Here is an 18,898-nt window from a genome sequence, read left to right as displayed (position 1 = left end):
AATATATGCATGTGAATATATTAGTATATATACACATATATGTGTGCACATATGTATTTTCAATCTCTTTATAGCAAGCTCACATTATTGGACTTTTAATTATTTTTAAAAATCTGATTACTTTAGTGCTTAAGAAGGACATTTAAAGACATTTCATTTAATTCTTTCAGGTCACTGGGGCACCACTAAGTGCAATTTTAAAATACACTCAGATTTTACTTTGAGGGAAGCAAAAAATATTCAGAAGGGCACATCATTCTAATTAGGATTTTTAAGCAGACTGATGACCTAACGCAGCACGGCTTTTGAGCCCCTAAACAGCTACAAGCGCTTTGTTCAACCCATGGAGAAATGGAGCTCGAAGCATGTTTTTAAGGTATTTATCATCTTTTATAGAACAAGAGGTACTCACGTACACAACCAACAGAGGAGGGCAGTAACCCCGCTTAAAACCGTGATCAGAAATGCTTATGGGAGCTTTCAAGGACGTCTAGTCACCTTGGGGTTCAATGTCTAACCATGAAGAATAGAACCCCTTCTCTCGGCTCCTGGGGAGACTCCAGCCGGCAAGCCCCCAGCTCCCTCCCGTCCACTCACCCCAAGCGCTCATCCCTGTGGTCATCCTTCACCCATCCCACCTCCCCTCCAGTTTCTGTTCAGCTTCCCTCTGACCACATCCAGTTCACGAAAAGAATCACCTCAACCAACCTCCACCTTCTGTTAATGGCCTAGATCAAGACAGTCCAACAGAATGTAACGGAAGACACATGCAAACCACACATGTCACTTTATGTTTTCTAGCAGCCACAGTTAAATCAGAGAAACTGGTGAAAATATTTTTAACAATACATTTTATTGAAACCCCACATAGTCAAAATATTACTTTCATGTGTAATCAATATAAAATTATTAAGATATTTTTAGTCTTTTAACATACATGTTTGCTACCTGATGTGTATTTTAGACTCACAGCACATCTAATTCCGACGAGCCACATTTTAAGTGCTCACAGCCACAGGCGGCTAGTGGCCACCGAATTGGACAGAACAGGCTTAGGCTCTCACTTCAATGAAGATGCCCCCAAACTTTCTTAATGACTGATACTTGCTGGATAAAGGGATCATGGGTGATTTTTTAAAAATAACTTTGGCTTTGGCTTATCTGTATATTTTTTTATTGTTCTCCAACAAACATGAATGGCATGTGTTTATGTATTTTAAAAACTTGTGATTTTGAATAGCTTTGGCGTATCAGGGGGATTTAAATGAGTGAATCTTCACATTCAGTTATTTGTTTTTCATGGTACATGTAGCATCAGCATCTGTCCTCACTTCCACATACCCAGCCAGACCTAGCTTCTGACTGCTTCCCCGTTGCCAATTACTCTCCCTGCTCCCTGCAACCAGTCCACCTCTCCTCCTGCAGATCCCTCCATTGGAGCTACAGAATGCCCAGAAAACACTCCCCATAGCCTCCCCACCTCTGCACAAATACTAACCCATGCACAGTTTCTACTTTTGCTTTAGTAGATCTGAGGTCACTGGTCTATGATTCAGAGAATTCAAATTCAAATGATAGTAAAGGCCTCTGTCTTCAGTGCTGCTTCTAAGTATTTTAAATTAATTTGTTTTTACTTGTACTTAAAATTAGATACTACATTCAAAAGCTATTAAATGCCCCACTTCTGTTTCTTTAAAATAAAATAAAATAAAATAAAAACTGACCTATTGGTTCTCCACAACTATCAGCAACTAATTTTTAATCAGAGAATGCACTTCTCACCTCAAAAGATTATGACTAAACTAATGTTTTCGGAGTTTAAATATAGAAGCAGTTTAGACATTGCAAAATGTGAACACGAGGCACACACAGCTTAAGAAGTTAAATAGGCTGAATTAGGAAACCTATAGACGGTTTAGTTCATGGTACATTTTGGTTGGGGGTTGCTCTGTTTGCCCTTCCCCCCACCCCCCCTGGCTTTCAAAGGTGGCGTGTGGAGCCCTGAGCTGGGGGAGTTACAAGACCTGGATTTCAGTCCTCACTGCCAGTTGCCCACCAGCTATATGACCTTGGGTGCAGTCTGTTTTCCCCGCTGTTTTCAGCTTCCCAGACTGTAAAAGTGGCATTGACAACACAGTGCTCTCTCAGGCTGCTTCCAGCATCGCCATTCCTGACCTCTGTGCTAATCCTCCTCCATCCCATTATCCCCAAAACAAATGTGCCCTCATGCATCTCCCCCTCCTAAATGAAAAGATGGCTGGCAGTGAAACGGGAAAGAAAGGCTCTTTAAAAAAAGACAGAGAGAGTGAAATCCTAAAATGAGTCACCTTTCAAGAATTTACCATCCTCTGGGTGCTTGGTCATGGTGTTAAATCAGTTCCTGCAATAAAACTTGCTCTAAGAACCTGGTATTTGTTATGTGTACAGCTCTTGGATGATGTTGACATTAGACACCCATCTGTCTCAAGAGCCAGGTGTGGGTACAAAACAACACTGAAGTTAGCATCAAACACACATCAGCAGCCATGTAAATCGGCTCTCGTGGAACCTGGAGAAAATCAGATCAGAATCAGAGAGTTCTAATTAGCTCTTTGCACCAGCTTTTGATTAAGTTAGAGAAAAGAAATTACAGTTCCCCAAACTTCCCACTTACCTCCCCAGGACCCTACAGTACCCTAAAACCGAGCCTGCAGCTAAAATCACTCCCTACCCCTCAGGGCTGGCTGCAGCGACACACAGAAGGGCCTTCCTTTCACAGATTCCCTCCCTGAGGCCTAAGTCAGGGACAGCTCCTGATAGCTGTGGTCTGTGCTGCTTCCGTCTGGCCTGATTTTTCATGCTGCCATTTTAAATGAACATAGGTTTTCTCTGCAACTGATGCATCAGCTGGTCAGGCTTGGAACACAGAAGCTTGCCACAATCTAATTCAAGATACTTGCAAGCCAGAATTAAACAGCAAATCCAGGAAGCCCATATTACTTAACAGAACCCTGACTCGGTTTTGAGTCACAGCAAATGACAGCTTCCTTAGAGGCACTTGGGTTTAGTGGACATTTTTAACCCTTCAATCCGAGCTGTGTCAGTTTTCTAGAGTTCAAGCGTTCCTCCTGCTTTGCAGAACACATTCATCTCAGTGATGTCGCCAAATAACCGACGCCCCGACAGACGAGAGAACCGAGGACGCAAAGGCAAACTGAAGTAGATAATCATCCAGAAATGCCTCAGTGCCTGTTACCAATAAATGCCCACGGGCGCCATCGCGTTAATCTGCCCCGACATCTCTCCCTCCGCTCCCCAAGAATCGCCCCGGGTGTGGCTTGAGGCCAAGTTGTGTGAAGTCCTGGCCAGTGTGGAGGACAGCAACCACCCGCGCGTTTGCCCTTAAGGGGAGAGCAGTCCCCGGTACACGATTCGGGATCGTGCGCTGGGTGGACGCGGGGACAGACCGGCCACCGGCAGGGGCCCCGCCAGGCAGCCATGTTCGCGCAAGCCCACCCGCGCAGCAGGTGCGTTACCTCCCGGGAAGGTGTCAGGCCCGCTCCCGCACCCCGGCGACCCCCGAACCCCGGGAGCGATCCAAGGGCTGACGGGGGTGGGGGGCGCACAGGCACACCCCACCCCCAGCGGGGCAGCAACTTCGATATCAAGAATAGAAAACACAGGAAAAGCAGCCTGGGGAGTTTTATGAGACTTTCAGGGAGATTGGGGCAAGGATGGGCTTGGGGTGTGGACCGTGGGTACAAGTGCTCACCAGGCTGCAGTCTCGCGCCCAGGGTGGGGCATCCTCTTTGGCGCCCCCGCAGCCATAAACCCGTCACCTCCACCCCGGTCCGAGGGCACCAATCCCCTGTTCCCCGAGAGACCCTAGCCCTTTCCAGGCAGCACCCGCCGGGACTGGGCCCCGCGGAGCGCTACCCGCGGGTTCGGAGGGACACCAGGAGGCGACGAGGCGCAGAAAACGGCGATGGCGGATGGGGGCGAAATCTGCGGGGAGAAGCGGCTGCAGACGCCCTGCGCGCCCAGTCGTGCCCACCGAGGCTCACCTGCGGGGCGGCGGGCTCAGGGCTCGGCTCTGCGGCGCCGATGCTGCGGATACCGCCGCGGGCGCGACTACTGCGGCGACATCCGGGGCCGCAGCTGCAGGGGCGGAGGCGGCCGTCGGGAGCTTCCCCTTCCTCAGACTCCCCGCGCTCAGGCCCCGCCGCCCCCGCTCACAGCTGGCCCGGCTCACGTGACCGTGGGGTCCACCCCGCCTCCCCCACCCAGGACCCGGGGGCCGCGCAGCGCACGCCGAGTCTGGGCCACCTGGGATGCAGCGCCGCGCTCGGCTTGGTAGGGCAGAGCGCCCGGCGACAGGAGGAGGGGCCAACAGGGCGGATCTCGTGGGAAAAGGTGGCTCTTTGCTTGATCTGTATTTCTTGGTCACTGGAGGGTTGGCAGCTGTCTCTAAAGGGAAAACCAAGATTTAAGAAGCCAGGCCCCGCTTCTTCCGCGCGCCTGTCCAGGATTCCGCCATTTGGTTGCGGTGCCTAAGCAAGATTTCCTGGTGGAGAAACGTGTTCTGTACTTCGTAGACTCACATGTCCAAGCCAGTTCCCTGGCTCTAAAGATGCCATCCTGTGCCACGTTGATATGCCAGACCCTATGCCCAGTACTCGGACAATGGGTCCCAAAGAGGTTAAGTAACTCTCCCAAGGTCACACAGGAAGTGGCAAAGCCGATTCCATACCTGGGTTAATAACACAGGTGACAGCGGGGTGTGTGTGTGTGTGTGTGTGTATGTGTGTGTGTGTGTGTGTGTGTGCGCGCGCGCGCGCGCGCTAGCATCAAGGTCATTGGCCCAGACATGACCATCTATCTGTTAACAAAACACAGACCCTGCCTTTTATGAATTAATCTGAAAGACTACCCTGTAAAGAGAAAGTTCGCAGGAAAACAAATGCAATACCACTCAGGCGCATGAAAAGTTATTCAGGCTCAGTTGCAAATCAAATCTACAAGGTAGCATCTTCCATCTGTCAGATTAGCAAAAATCAAAAAGTTTTATAACCTCCGTGGAGGACAATTTGGCAACATCTCCCCAAATAACAAATACATATACAGTCTTTGGAGGGTTCCACTTCCGGAACTCAGTCTACAGATATGACACAAAGGTGTGAAATGATATGCATACAAGGTTATCCATTGCTACATTATTTGTGCTAGCAAAGATTGGAAGCAAACGTCCATCAATCAGGGACTATTCAAATACATTATAGCACAATACCATGGAATCTTGCCCAGCTATTTAAACAATGAGGAAAATCTCTATGAACTGATATGAGAGATTTCCAACCTATAGTAAGGAGGGGAGGGAAGCCATGTGCAAAACATTGTATGTGTTATCATTTGTGGGAAGAAAAAATATGTATACATCTGTACTCTTTATTTGCAAATGCACAGAATATCACTGGAAGGATATATTAGAAACTGTAATAGTAGATGCCACCAGGGAGAACTGGATGACTGGATGGAGGGAAGGAAAGGAGACTTTTTTGCCTGTCTTTTTGAAAGTTATGCTAATGCTTATGGTTTGCCACATGAGCAGATGGATAGTAGGAGAGGGCTGAGGGAATCAGAGCAGATAATACTATAAAACGGAGCCTTGGTACACAAGCTCTTGGAGTACAAAGGGACCTTATTGTGCATTTAATCCAACCAAAGTTGCTGTAGCCCAATGAGTTTAAATAGTACTAAATATTCCTAGAGGACTTGTACCTGGGCGCAGCCCAGATCTACTGAACTCAGCGTCTCTGAGGCTGGGGCCAGGAAACCTGCATTTTATCACACTGTGTGTTGTTCCTCTTGCTCATTGAAGTCTGAGAGCCTGACCTAGTTTAAGGGCTCCCAGTAAGTCCTCACTACTAGAAAACAAACCCAGTTCTATGCCTTCCTGTAGCCAGTGTGTCACTTTTCATGTAAAGGATGACACCTGCACACCCTGCGGCTCCCTTGGTGGCAGCACGGAACACAGACAAGGGAGCCTGCCTGGCTACCAGCTTGGTCTGAAATCTTTGAAGCCTATTAACATGTCTCTACACAACCACAGGGCTTCAGGGCCACGTGAAGAAAGAGAGGCATCCGCTTTTCCCCAAGGTCAGCATGAAGAAGCCTGTTATATCATTGTTAACATTTATTAACATCATCTCTGCTTTGTATACAGGAGACAGACCCTGCTGCTGTTGAAACCTCACAAATAGAGATAAGGGAAAGGACAGCCAAACAAATATGGAGAACATCAAGAAATAGCAGAAAGATTTTAAGCATTGGCCTCTATCAAGCAAGTGAGGTATAGGTGTGAGTCAATTACAAGGTTTCTGTGAGCTACTTTGCAAGGGGAAAAAATCTCCTAAAATAGCCTACAATTACTACACAGTCATTTATACTCCATTTAGCCATGTTTAGAGATCTGAGAGCTAATAAATAAAAGTATACAAGATTTTCTTTCTTTTTTTTCCACAGAGGGAGGCAAAGATTTCCCTTTTTCCAGAAAAAAAAGGGGGTAGAGAATAGGCGGTGGTAATTTCAGCTTTTGTGCATTGTCATGCAGATGCTCATAAAATCTCCCTCTAGTCGCCTGTATCAGGGGAAAAGCACTATGGAAACATTTCTGGTTTTATTTACAAGCACTAATATGAAAGTAAATTTAATGAAGAAATCATAAAGTATTAGATCCTGACAAGTCTAAAAAATATCAGAACTATATTTCTTTGTATATCCACCCCCTAATTTGGGTTACATTAGTACTTTCATAAATTTCTAGTTTATTCTGCACATGAGTAATCAGTTAGCTTGGACTGGAAGAAGGGAAGACAACCTAACACCCATGGAAAGTGACGGAGGACCAATTTGTGTTGGTCGACGTCTCTGAAAGCAGAAACTGAGATGGCATTTTGAGTAGAAGGGGTTCATGGGGATCAATACATGTGAAGGGAAGGGAGTGGAAATAAGATTGAGCAGAGGAAGCTGAATTGCTTAATTAAAATTCTCTAATTTTATTAGTTTCTAATGAGTCCTTCTACTTTTTATGTAAATTCCACCAAACATGAATACATATTTGAGTTTCACCTTTCTTACACAAAAAAATAGTATATTATACATAATACTTGGCATCTTGCTTTATTTACACAATATACCCTGGAGATATAGTTTACATTAATTTATAGAGCTTCATTATCTTTTTTTTCTACTTTAAATTTTTAGTTACTGATATTTTATTTTTAGAAAGAGGAAGATGGATAGAAGGAAAGAGAAACATCAATTTGCTGTTCCACTTACTTATGCATTCATTTGTTAAGAAAACAAGTAAAGCGCTGAAGAAATCGGTGAAGGATTTTTCACAAAACCAATTATTTCCCAAATAAGCTTTATTTTGAAAAGATACCATAACCTAGTACTATAAATTTAAATGACACACCTAACAGTATTAATGTGTCAAATTACGTACAAGTGAAATCACAGCTTGTGTCTGATTATTCCCACAAAGGAAAAGGTACAGAGACAACTAAACCCAAAAAGCAGAGAACTTAAAGACAACCATCACCTACTGCACATGTTTTCATTTCATACTTGTGTCTAAATGTTTAGATGGGAACTGATACAAATTCACATGAGATAAAGAAATGTGCTGCCTGAATAATCACATTCTTTTTACTTTTCTTGCTCTGCCATAGATAGCACCGTTAGTAATGTTTCTACAAAGTAGCTAGCACATGTATATAACAAGCTATTTACTTCCTTTCCCCTCATCATGCAGCATGAGGCTTTCTGTAGTGTGACTTCCAGCTGCTCCGGGTTGAGGAAAATGGCAGTGATCTTGAGTTTTCTAGTTAGCTGATATCATCAGAGAAAGGTGTTAGTGAGGAAAACGTTACGATATAATCAGTTAAAGTAGTCTATCTATGATGTAACAGTTGTTCATAATTCTTTAAAGAAAAGACAAAAAAAATCTAGAGCTAAACAGGAATGAAAAGACTAAGATACACACCGGGAATCTCATACCACACAGGGATTTTAAGGCAATTTGTTTCTGACCCCAAGATTATTCAGCAAAACCAAAGCCATTTTTGGATCATGGGGAGCATTCCATGATGCGAGAAATAGCCCGTAGAGTATCTTCAAAGGATAAGGAACCCCCTCACCCCCCCCCCAAAAAAAACAGAGGAAAGAAAATTGAAGAGAAAATTAGACCTAGTGAATGAAATTTTTACTTTCAATAGTAGAGGGCAGTAGAAAGATAATGAACTTGGGGACTGAAATCTGGTTCAGTAAGTTAGCTGTAGACCTTAGGCACAATAATCAATCTCTTTGAATGACAATTTCCTCATCTATAAAATAGGTACATTAAAATCCATCAGCTTTTTTTCATGGGCTTCAGATCAATGAGAATTAAAGTCAATATTTTTGAGATCACTTTGTAAAGGATAAAAGATTATTCTTAGTAAATGGGAATTTGGACACTTTTTAAAAAGTATTAAGGATAAAAGCCAATTGAAAAATACATAATAAAATCATCAAATTTTTGACCTAGGGTAGACCTGATTCAATAGCAGTTTCTGTGGGTCTGCCTTTTTTCTGATGGAGCAGTAATGGGAAAATTTTTATCGACTATTAATTAAAAACCAGGAAGAGTAATCCATTAGCTGTAAAAAGCAGTGACTAAGTACAACTTTCTACCTTGTCTACAATATTTTGACACATTTTATTAAGAAATAAACATAAATAATTTGTTCTATTTATCATAAGTCAGTAGCAATCAGGAACCAAACCTTACACAGAGTGAGGCAAAAGCGAATTTACAGTTGTGAGTATGCAAAACACAGATATTATTGGTGTACTATTATTAATTATTATATTATTTTCCACACAAACAACTGTAAACCTACGTCTGCCACCCTGTATAGTTTTAAGCCCCAGGCAGGATGTCCAATGTACACATATTGATAAGTTAACTGTGTTAGTCACATCTCAGTAAAGCAGAAACTGTTAACAAGTAGAGTTCAACAGCCATTTTCCTGTTTGTTCAAGCAGAAACTCAAAGGCAGGTGCACACACACTGTTCCATTATGACATGAAGACAGCAAGCTTTGAGCTACTGCAAAAGGCTGTACAAATGTCAGTATCTAACTTAGAGGAAACAGAGGGTGCTGATTCGTGCTATACTTGCTCTTATGTTGGGCATGGTCCCAGTGGTAATATTTTAAAATTACAAGTAAGCCATAAGACTTCATATGTGAAAGCTATAAAATGGTCCAGAGTTCTTCTCAGTCAAAGACAAATCCATTTTCCTCCCCAATAACTTAGCAGAAAGAAATGGTCACTTAGAAACCCTATGGGGTTCTTTAAATAACATCCAGAAAAATACGTATACATAACAAAAAACAAAGAACAGAGCAAAACAACAATAAAAATAAGACTTTCTTTAAAGATATGGTTGCCATCTCGTTAAGGATGGATGCTATATAAAATAAGCAGACGTATCTCTATAACTCATCATGTTTATATGTAAATTCTCTGGAAGATATAAATCCATCTTTGTCTTCATCTTCTTTATCAAAAATATCCTCCACCAAAACGTCATGATGACTTTCATTCACCACCGCACCGTGCTTTTCAAATTCCTTCTTTAAATACACTTTAACCTACAAAACAACAGGTCTGGTTAATAATTGTAATTCATCAGATACCCATATCGAGTCAATCAGTATCACAGACTGGACTGGTAGCTCATTTAATGATCTCTAACAACTACTGAACAACTACTTTATGGTACATTTCTTTTTTCCCTTAAAAACTCTTGCTGTATTGCTATAGTAGAGATACAGAATATTGCTCAGTGGCAAAGATTAGGCTCATATCATCTGAAAAACAGCCAGTGAAAGCATACTGGCCGTTCTTAACCTGAGTCTAAATAAAGCCAAGCATTTGAAAGACTGCTATCTTTCAATCCATTCAATTATCCATATCATGTTTTCTAACAAGGGTCAGAATTCCAGACATTTCTCCTAAATTCTGATTAAATGATGGCATTTTTTAAATCTAAATAAGTGTCAGGGACTAGTACATTCAGGGGACCTGGCTATGATCATGTCACATGACCTCCAGTCTCAGCAATTACAGCAAAATCCAGCCTGATGAATGGTGCTTAGACTGAAGTTTCCATTTTCATTCAGGCATTTTAAAATAAAGCAAAATACTCTGCCCAATTAAACACTAGATTCACTATAATGCAATACAACCTGCATTTTAATTTTTATACCTTATCCCTATTATTCCTTCTATTAGATCAGCAACTTCAAATCCTCGCGTCTCCCCCTACCATCAATGTGCAAACATCTAGTGTATATTTATTTTTAAGATTAAGGTGATTTACTCAGTTGTAAAAAAAAAGAAGCTCTGCCCTGGCTGGGTAGCTCAGTTGGTTAGTGTCATTTCTATATGCCATGGTTGTGGGTTCAATCCCCAGACAGGGCACATAAAAGAAGCAACAAATGAATGCATAAGTAAGTGGAACAACAAACTGATGTTTCTCTTTCCTTCTATCCCCCTTCCTCTCTCTCTGAAAATAAAAATCAATAACTCAAAATTTAAATTAAAAAAAAAAGATGACAAAGCTCTATAAACTAACGTAGACTATATGTCCAGGGTATATTGTATGAATAAAGCAAGATGCCAAGTATTATGTATAATACACTACTTTTTGTGTAAGAAAGGTGAAAATCAAATATGCATTCATGTTTGGTAATTTACATAAAAACTAGAAGGATACATTAGAAATTAATAAAATTAGATATAAAAGGGGTGGATCACACAGAAGATGTGGATGGCAGAAAGACTTCCTGATAAGCATCATTTTTAAATGGATCCTTTTGAACCACATCAATATGCTAAATATTCAATATTTTTTAATTAAAGAAAATTAAAAATTTATCTTGGATCAAAAAAATGTCCTATGACTGGTTAACAGTATGGTGTGTTGTAAATTTAGTAGCTTATTCAAGACTTAATCATTGGCTGGCCATTAAAATGAAATTGATCAAAGCATAAAAAGGGACTTGATTTCTGACCACCCAAGCCTTAATGGAGAGCATGGATAGATTAAAAAAAAATAGGGATAAGTATGTATCTTCACTTCTTTCCCCACAGTAGCAAGACTAAGACAGGGTATGTGTAGCAGTGGCTGAGAAAGCCTGAATAATTTACAGGAAGAAGACTTCGTCCTTTTCCTTACTCAAACACCAGGGCTTTGAGGGGTCTGGGAAAGGTCTCCTGCTATGGAAAACCCAAGTGCTAACCTGAACACAACTGAGCATGTGAGTTGCTTGCTGCCAATTGCTAGGAACTCACTACAGAATGCATTTAATAGCCAATCTACACGTTTAAACAAAAATTGTCCACAGGAGAGATTTCTCTGGACATCTATATTTCCTATATAGTAACTCCAAAATGGGAATTGTCTGGCAAAACGGATCTTTCAAAAACTCAGGGCAGCCCTAATCAGTGTGGCTCAGTTGTTTGGGCATTGTCTTGCAAAGCAAAGGTTACAGGTTCGATTCCCAGTTGGGGAACATGCCTGGATTTCAGGTTCGGGCCTCGGATGAGGGCACATGAGAGGCAACCAAATCAGTGTTCCTCTCTCTTACGTTGATGTCGCTCCCTCTCTTTCTCCCTCCCTTCCCCTATCTCTAAAAATAAATAAATAAAATCTTTAAAAAAAACAAACAAAAAACTTCAGGGCAAGAACGAAATACAGTCAACTGAAACATCAGGGAGAAAAAAAAAAGCGAAAGAATAAATAGCATTTTTAAGTTTTATTATAGTTCTCTCCAAAACAATGATTTCCTATGAAAAAGTCCATTTTCAAAGCATAGGCATTTAAAAAAGATATATAAATAACATTTTATTCAAATTAAAAATAAATTTTTTAAAAAAACATATGTCTTAAAAAGGGAGCTGAAAGAATGGGAGAAAGGATGAGTAGGACGAAGGAGTGGTCACCTCAGCTTTAGAGAGTTTCCAGTCATCATTAAGATCCATTTCTTGGAACGATTCATGGGATCTTGGTCCATTTCGAATCTCCAGGAGATCAATGTTAAATATCAGTGTACTCTCTGGGGGTATTTTACCTAACATGAGGAGAGAGAGGGGTTCAGTTAGATTAAAAAGATCCCAAAGTTTTTAGAAAACTTATGCTACTAGACAAAATATTCTTTTATTTGAATTAAATGAAGAGCCCTCCTAAGATTATCACATGTGATGAAAATTACTTATAATCATATTTTACTCAAAAAAAAAGAATAAAGAAGTAATAATCCAAACTCATAGATCAAAAGCAGTCTGTTTTTTAGCTTTGCAATTAAAAATTGTTTTATGCACACACACGTGCGCCTAATGGCCTGAGTACTCAAATTTCAAATATTATAATTAAGACAAGAATGACTCAAAGTGCTTTAGATATTTCAGAGTTGTTTATAGTGATTACTAACTTGGGTCAGGGAGTCTTGACCCAGAAATAAATAAAAGGCCGCCATTTCTGCCACTGGAAGCGGTTTACAAGTGAGTGAGCTCTGGTGTCATGCTAACTAGGGTTGCTGCTTACTTCTGCCCACCTCTAGGCCTCAGCTTCCCAATCTGTAAAACAGAAATGACAGTAATGCCCACCTCAAGAGTCTGTTGGGAAGATGAAGAAAGGTACATCCATGCAAAATACTTAGCCTTATGCTTGGTAACTAGTAAGTTCTCAATATATGTTACTAAGATATAATTCTCTTGTAGGCTTTAAAAACTATTCAGAAAGGATTAACAATTCCAGAAAGTTAGAAAGCACCCCCTCTGATACAGGACATTATACATATGTGAAAGAAGTTTCAGGAGAGAGGAGAAATTGAAACACATTCCTGAGAAGGGAGATAAAATTTTTTTAAAGTGAACACCCTGGCCGGTGTGGCTCAGTGGACTGAGTCCCTGCCTCAGGACCAAAGGGTCGCCGGTTTGATTCCCAGTCAGGGCACATGCCTGGGTTGCAGGCCAGGTCCCCAGTTGGGGGCACGCAAGAGGCAACCATACACTGATATTTCTCTCCCTCTCGTTCTCCCTTCCCATCTCTCTAAAAATATAAATAAATAAAATTTAAAAAGTAAATTTAAAAAATCTTTCAAAGTGAAAAGAGCATTCTGAAAGTCCCAAGGACCTTAAAAAAAATTATTTTTCTGGCAAGTATAGACAATTGTTTTAACTGTCTCCTTATAACTATATTTAACATACAGCTCTAGGTAAACATTACAAATATTTCTTAGTCTCCCCATCCCACATAGTTCCATGAAAGGGCACTTGTAAGTGCTGAAGAGGACCAAACTTACATTGTATGCTGTGGCTCTACCATTCCAGATCTAGACAGAGAAGGGACATGCACTAGGTCACGGAGAAAACCGGTGTCTTTCCGGAGATGACATGCAAGTGCAGAACTACAGGACTACAAAATCAGTGTTACATACACATTAGCAGAATTAGTTTCAGGACGCTCAGTTTGAAGGAAATGACTCGAATTTAGATCCCTACTTGTTATAACGTAAAATTCAGTTCCATGCAGAATGGAGAAAGAGTAATGGACTAATACTATACGTATAAATATTAAAGGCGAGACAATAAGGATACAGGAAGGTGAAAGAATGCATTTGAATGTCAGAGAAACATTGTCTACACACTTGATTTTCTTAAGAGGGTTATCGTTAAAATAAGGAAAGAATTCGGTTAGTAAATCCCATTCTACGCCTAAGATTTATATAGCAAGTTCAAGTTCCGTTTTAGAATATATAATGCTTCATGTATGACACCTACTTTCTTCCTAGGAAACTGAGACTAGGGTTCCCACTTTGTAAATGGTTTAGATCTAAGGATGCTGTGAAGTCTATACAGCAGTCCCTCTCTATATCGCGGTTCACTTATCGCGGCCTCACTGTATCGCGGGATTTTAAAAAATATTATATTTAATTATTTATCGCGGATTTTTCGCTACATCACGGGATTTTGCGGTACTGGACAGTAAATACTAAAATAAATGTAAGGTTCCTACTTTGTGGATTCTCACCTATCGCGGGGAGGTCTAGAACATAATACCTACAATAAGTGAGGGATCACTGTATTCCTGTTACATCGGAGTGATTCTTCATCTGGTTCTAATGACTACTTAAAACTTTTTTCCTTCATCACGTAGGTAACATGTGCCCATTGCAGAGATTTGGGGAGCAATAGAACCAGAAATAAAAATAATTCCCAACCCCATTGTTAACATTCTTACTTATTTCTTTGTGATTCACTTTGTATGTGTATAACTTTTTTCTAACACTTAGTATCATAATATTATATGTACTGTATCTTTATTTTCCACTTTTATATATAACATTATAGCATACATATTTTGGATATAATCATTTAAATCTCTGAAATACCATTTTTAAGTAACTGGACCATATTTTATTTCACTAAACCCCTCCCATTATACACAAGTGGGTTCCAAGGGATTTGGGGGGGGGGGGTTGTTGTTGTTGTTTTTTGCTTGCTCTTCGAAACAACACAGTAATGGACATCTCTCTTCACCAATCTTTCTTCTGATACCTGATGATTCCTTCAAGTTAGATCACAATAAAGGAATCATAGGATACATGGACATCCTATGCTTGAAACATCTTCTGGCCTCTGGTAATGGCCCTCCAGAACTCGGCCCGGTTTCCACTTGAACAACAGGCACGCATGGCCGCCCTGGAGCAAAGCAGCCCACTTGCTTCTGTTCTCCTGAAGCCATTCCATGTCACTCCATTATTGCTTTAAGTTAAATGACCAAAAGCTTTATAAGCTTTGTTGTGGACAATTTCAGTTGAGAGTCACACCCAGCCCACACCAAAAACGGCATGTAATGCTTTCATAATCTACATTTCAATGTTCAACTGATCAAAACACTTCTGTTGAGTAATCTATCTTTTTTGTACTGTTAAAATAAATTGGTGAGTTTCAGTTGGGGAGGATAAAAAAGTCCTGGAGATGGACAGCCATGATGTTTGCACAAGTGTCAATGTACTTAACGCCACTGAATGCTACACTTAAAAATGGTTACATGGTAAATATTATGTTATGTGTACTGTCCTCCCTCCACGCACAAAAGAAGCCATCATATTGCTGCACAATGTGAATAACTGAGTTGGAGATTCTAGAACATTTTTCATTGTTAGCTCAGTTCACCATTTGGATATTATGGTTTTCATTGGCCATTTCAAACGATTATCAAAACAAAATTATACTTCCCAAAGAAATACAAGCCCGGAATTTACTTCTAGGGGGAAAAACACACAGTTACACTAACTTCTGTCTCCTCATTTAGAGAAGGACTCTAGTGCTACAGAAAAATGTAAAAGAGTTACTACCTTTTCCTTCTTTCCCATAGCCCAGGGCAGGAGGAATGATGAGTTTCCTCTTCTCTCCTACACACATTCCCTTCAGGCCCTGGTCCCAGCCTTTGAGAGACTCCAGGATGCCCAGGGTAAACCAGATGGGCTGACCATTGTTATGTTTGTGACTACGATAGAAAGAAATCGCATTAGAGCATTTGGGTAACATTTTTTCTATTGCTGTGGTGCATTTTTTCCACCCATAGTGGTTAAATTTGGAAATTAATGAAAACAGCTACACACACACACACACAAAACTGAATCAATTTTATAGTGTAATTCAATTCACTGTCCCTATTTCTTGATGCAAATTTCACATTGTCAACTGGAGAAGTGCAGAGGGGCATAATAATAAAAACAATCAACAATTATTTGAGCATTTACCATACACCAGTTATTACCCAACATGTTTTTCCTCTTTTAACTCTAACAATGATCATATGAGGGAAGTACCATTATTCCCTACTCTACAGATGAGGAAACCGAGCTTAAGTGTGCCAGTATTTGACCTAACTACAAAGTTCAAGGTCTTAACCCTAACATGATGTTATCCCAGAATGGTTACTAGGTACAGAAGAGGGAGAAAAATAGTTAAAAGTGGGTGCATTTCAGGAGGAGGATGAGAGGCTAAGGAGAATTTATGGCCCACAAACAGGTCCATACCCACATGGACACTGTGAGAGTCAGGAGGGTAGCATCTCCTGGCCTGTCTACACTGTCCTTACATACAGTCTGCTATATATACACCAGCTGGAAAAGGCTGTTCTTCTGCCCTTTATCCCCACTCAGACCCTGGCCTAGTTCTCTCTAGAGGGGTCTACTGTGAGGTTATGCAGGAAAGCCTAGAGGGCTGGCCTCTCAAGGACTGAAGAAGAAGAGAATGGTCAGGATATCCTGGCTCAAGAGTTGAAGGGAGGCCAGCCGAAGAAAACCAACCTATGGAGCCACTGGAGGCTTAAGGGCCGAGTAGTGTCTGAGTCCCAGTTAGCTCCCTTTTGGTACAACACAGAAAGTGTTCTGTACAAGAGTACCTCGTAGGTGGGAAGGGGAAGTCAGTCTGCTAGGCTCCATGGGAACCATGGTCAGTAAGTCTAGATAAAGGTCATTACTTCCTCTTTTCCTTAATTTCTCCCCGTGATCAAAGTAACAAAATGCCAACTGTAGAAAATGTGGGAAGGGTAGAAAAAATAAAAAGGAGAGAAACAATCTACCACCCAGCACTGACTCTACTTTTGGTACATTTTTTGTCATGGCCAAAGGATTTAAACCTTTATTTACTTACTTCGTAGTCTATGGTTCTAGAAATGGCAAACATACTTTACAAAATGATCAATTTATGCTACTTTCTCACATTCTCAGGGTAGGCAGTTTCTGACCATTTACAAGGAGGCTGCATGACAACAGCCCCCTCATCAATTACTAGACTTTAGTAGCAAACTGCTAATATCTCACAACTGCCACCATAGTCCACACAGGTTTTTGGTTCCGAGTCCTGAGAGAAATCAATCTAGGTCTAAAACAGATCACACTAAAAATAAGAATATAACTGGAAATTTAAAATGCAAATCATTATTACTGTTTTATGTCCACTGTGGCAAATGGCCTTGTCAAGAAGAAGACAGAGCTACTGAGAATTCTATGGCAAGACATCATTTTGGAACTTTTTGCAAGGATTAACAGAGCTCAGAGAAGAGAATCATTCACTTCTGCGAAACCTCACAATAGACCAGATCTGAATGCCCAGGTTTGATAGATGGATAGGTAAATGAAAGGGCCATGATGGAGAGAAGCCACAATTTTTGAATCTCTCTAGTATCAAGCACAGGGCCTAGTATAAAGGAAATGTTCAAATAACACTTGTGGTATCCAATAAGTAGAATCAATGCCTAATTGGAAATCATTACAATTGTAAAACTTTTGCATGTTGAAATTTGTTTATAGAACAGAAATAATGATAGTGCAACCACCTGAAAATCCTTCATTGTAGGTACTAGATTAATCATCCATAACCACATCCATACCCATCAATTAAGTCTTTGAATTTCTAAAAAGAGCCAAATGATGAAATAAATCATGGTCCTGTGCCTTGACTAAATGTCATTGGTCAGAACAAAAGTTAAATAGATCAATGAACTAGCATTAACATACCCTACAACAGGCAAACAAATGATTATGTATTCTTCTCATGAAGTTGCCGTGAACATTTTTAAGTCAATTTCACTAACATCAAATTAAAAATGGAACTGAGTCATTTACTCTCAGGAGTGGAGTTTGAGAAACGAGAATTCCTTTAAGTTTTAAAAAAATGTACTGTCTAATTATACACCTAGATATTTCTGCAGTATTTCAAAGATTCTAGGTCTAATTTTTATAATAAAAAATTAACAGCTTTATCTTGACTACATGTTTCCAATAAGACGTTCAAAAGTCTCCTTACGTAAAATTGGTCTCAAACAATTTCCTTTGCCCAAAGAAGAAAATATTAAAAACTTTAAAGAGTGATGAAGATTGCTACACGGTGCCTTTCCTGCCCAGAAGTTGGCATGGGTAGGTGGATTCTTCATTGTTTTACCTGCGGGGTTTAATTACTTACGTGGAGTGAAATAACGAGCCATCCTTTTCTAAATAGCCTTCATAGTGGACCAACATCAAATCCCCCCCTTTGGTCTTGCGATGGCAGATGAACGGCTTCTGGAGCACTTCGATCTTCACTTCTGGTTCAGGGATCAGAGCCGCACTCACAGAAGTGACCAACAGCGTCAAGACCGAGTTCCACAAGAAAAGCCTCATGTTTCTGCAGCAGGGAAGAAGTTCCTACAAAAACAGAGAATGGACCCTGGACCTCATAGAGTTAAGAATGTAGTTGGTGACCTAAGGACTACGGCCTCTGGCAAGTTCATGACTCTCCCTTCCTAGCAGACTTGCCACGTTTACTCTGTGCAACTTTCCCACGCACTGCGAACTCACCTCTAAAGAGTTAAACCCAAATCCCGGGCTGGAGTAGCTCTTACGCGCGCCTGGGAATTACGATCTCCTATTGGCTTGCGGTACTGTCCCTCAGGCGCCTCTCAAGCCAATGACGCTGCAGAAGTGTAACTTACAACCCGCCCGACCACGAGTTGCCCAGCAGCGAACCACCTGGAATTGTCCTAGAGTCCGGCAGATTAAAGAATTTCACCACTCGGAATTTTCGGGGAGGTGTGGCGCGGAGCTAACCGGAAACTCCCCCCGCAGATTTACACGTGTAAACTACTAGGGCTGAGCGTGGTGAGAAGAGTCCTGGGGCCTTGTGAAAATGGTAGAGGTTTCCGGAAGTATTTATTCTCGCCGTAGGTAAGAAGCCCCAGGATTCCACAATCTGACACTCCTGCTATTGCTTATTATTTAACCTACGGTATAAACGATAAAAGCTTATACAG

The 18,898-nt window shown here is 41.0% G+C and overlaps 2 protein-coding genes across 2 annotated transcripts in view; both read right to left on the bottom strand.

Annotated features, from left to right (window-relative positions):
• Window positions 1–4,258, bottom strand: part of SCRN1 (secernin 1) — a 50,824-nt gene extending 46,566 nt beyond the window's left edge. The window contains exon 1 of the mRNA XM_090287062.1: window positions 4,044–4,258. The gene's annotated coding sequence lies outside the window, so the exon portion shown is untranslated. The remainder of the gene's footprint in view (window positions 1–4,043) is intronic.
• Window positions 4,259–9,198: 4,940 nt separating this feature from the next.
• On the bottom strand, window positions 9,199–18,436 carry FKBP14 (FKBP prolyl isomerase 14). The gene is made up of 4 exons (XM_090287061.1): window positions 18,073–18,436; window positions 15,456–15,607; window positions 12,037–12,164; window positions 9,199–9,680 (listed from the first exon to the last, which is right to left on the bottom strand). The coding sequence occupies exons 1-4, from the start codon at window positions 18,267–18,269 to the stop codon at window positions 9,522–9,524; spliced, it is 636 nt and encodes a 211-aa protein (XP_090143187.1). The 5' UTR covers window positions 18,270–18,436; the 3' UTR covers window positions 9,199–9,521.
• Between the last annotated feature and the right edge of the window lie 462 nt (window positions 18,437–18,898).

This window comes from Furipterus horrens, unplaced genomic scaffold (assembly GCF_987537825.1).
Source record: "Furipterus horrens unplaced genomic scaffold, mFurHor1.1.pri manual_scaffold_9, whole genome shotgun sequence".
Taxonomy (NCBI): Eukaryota; Metazoa; Chordata; class Mammalia; order Chiroptera; family Furipteridae; genus Furipterus; species Furipterus horrens.
This window is presented reverse-complemented; position numbering and strand designations above follow the sequence as displayed.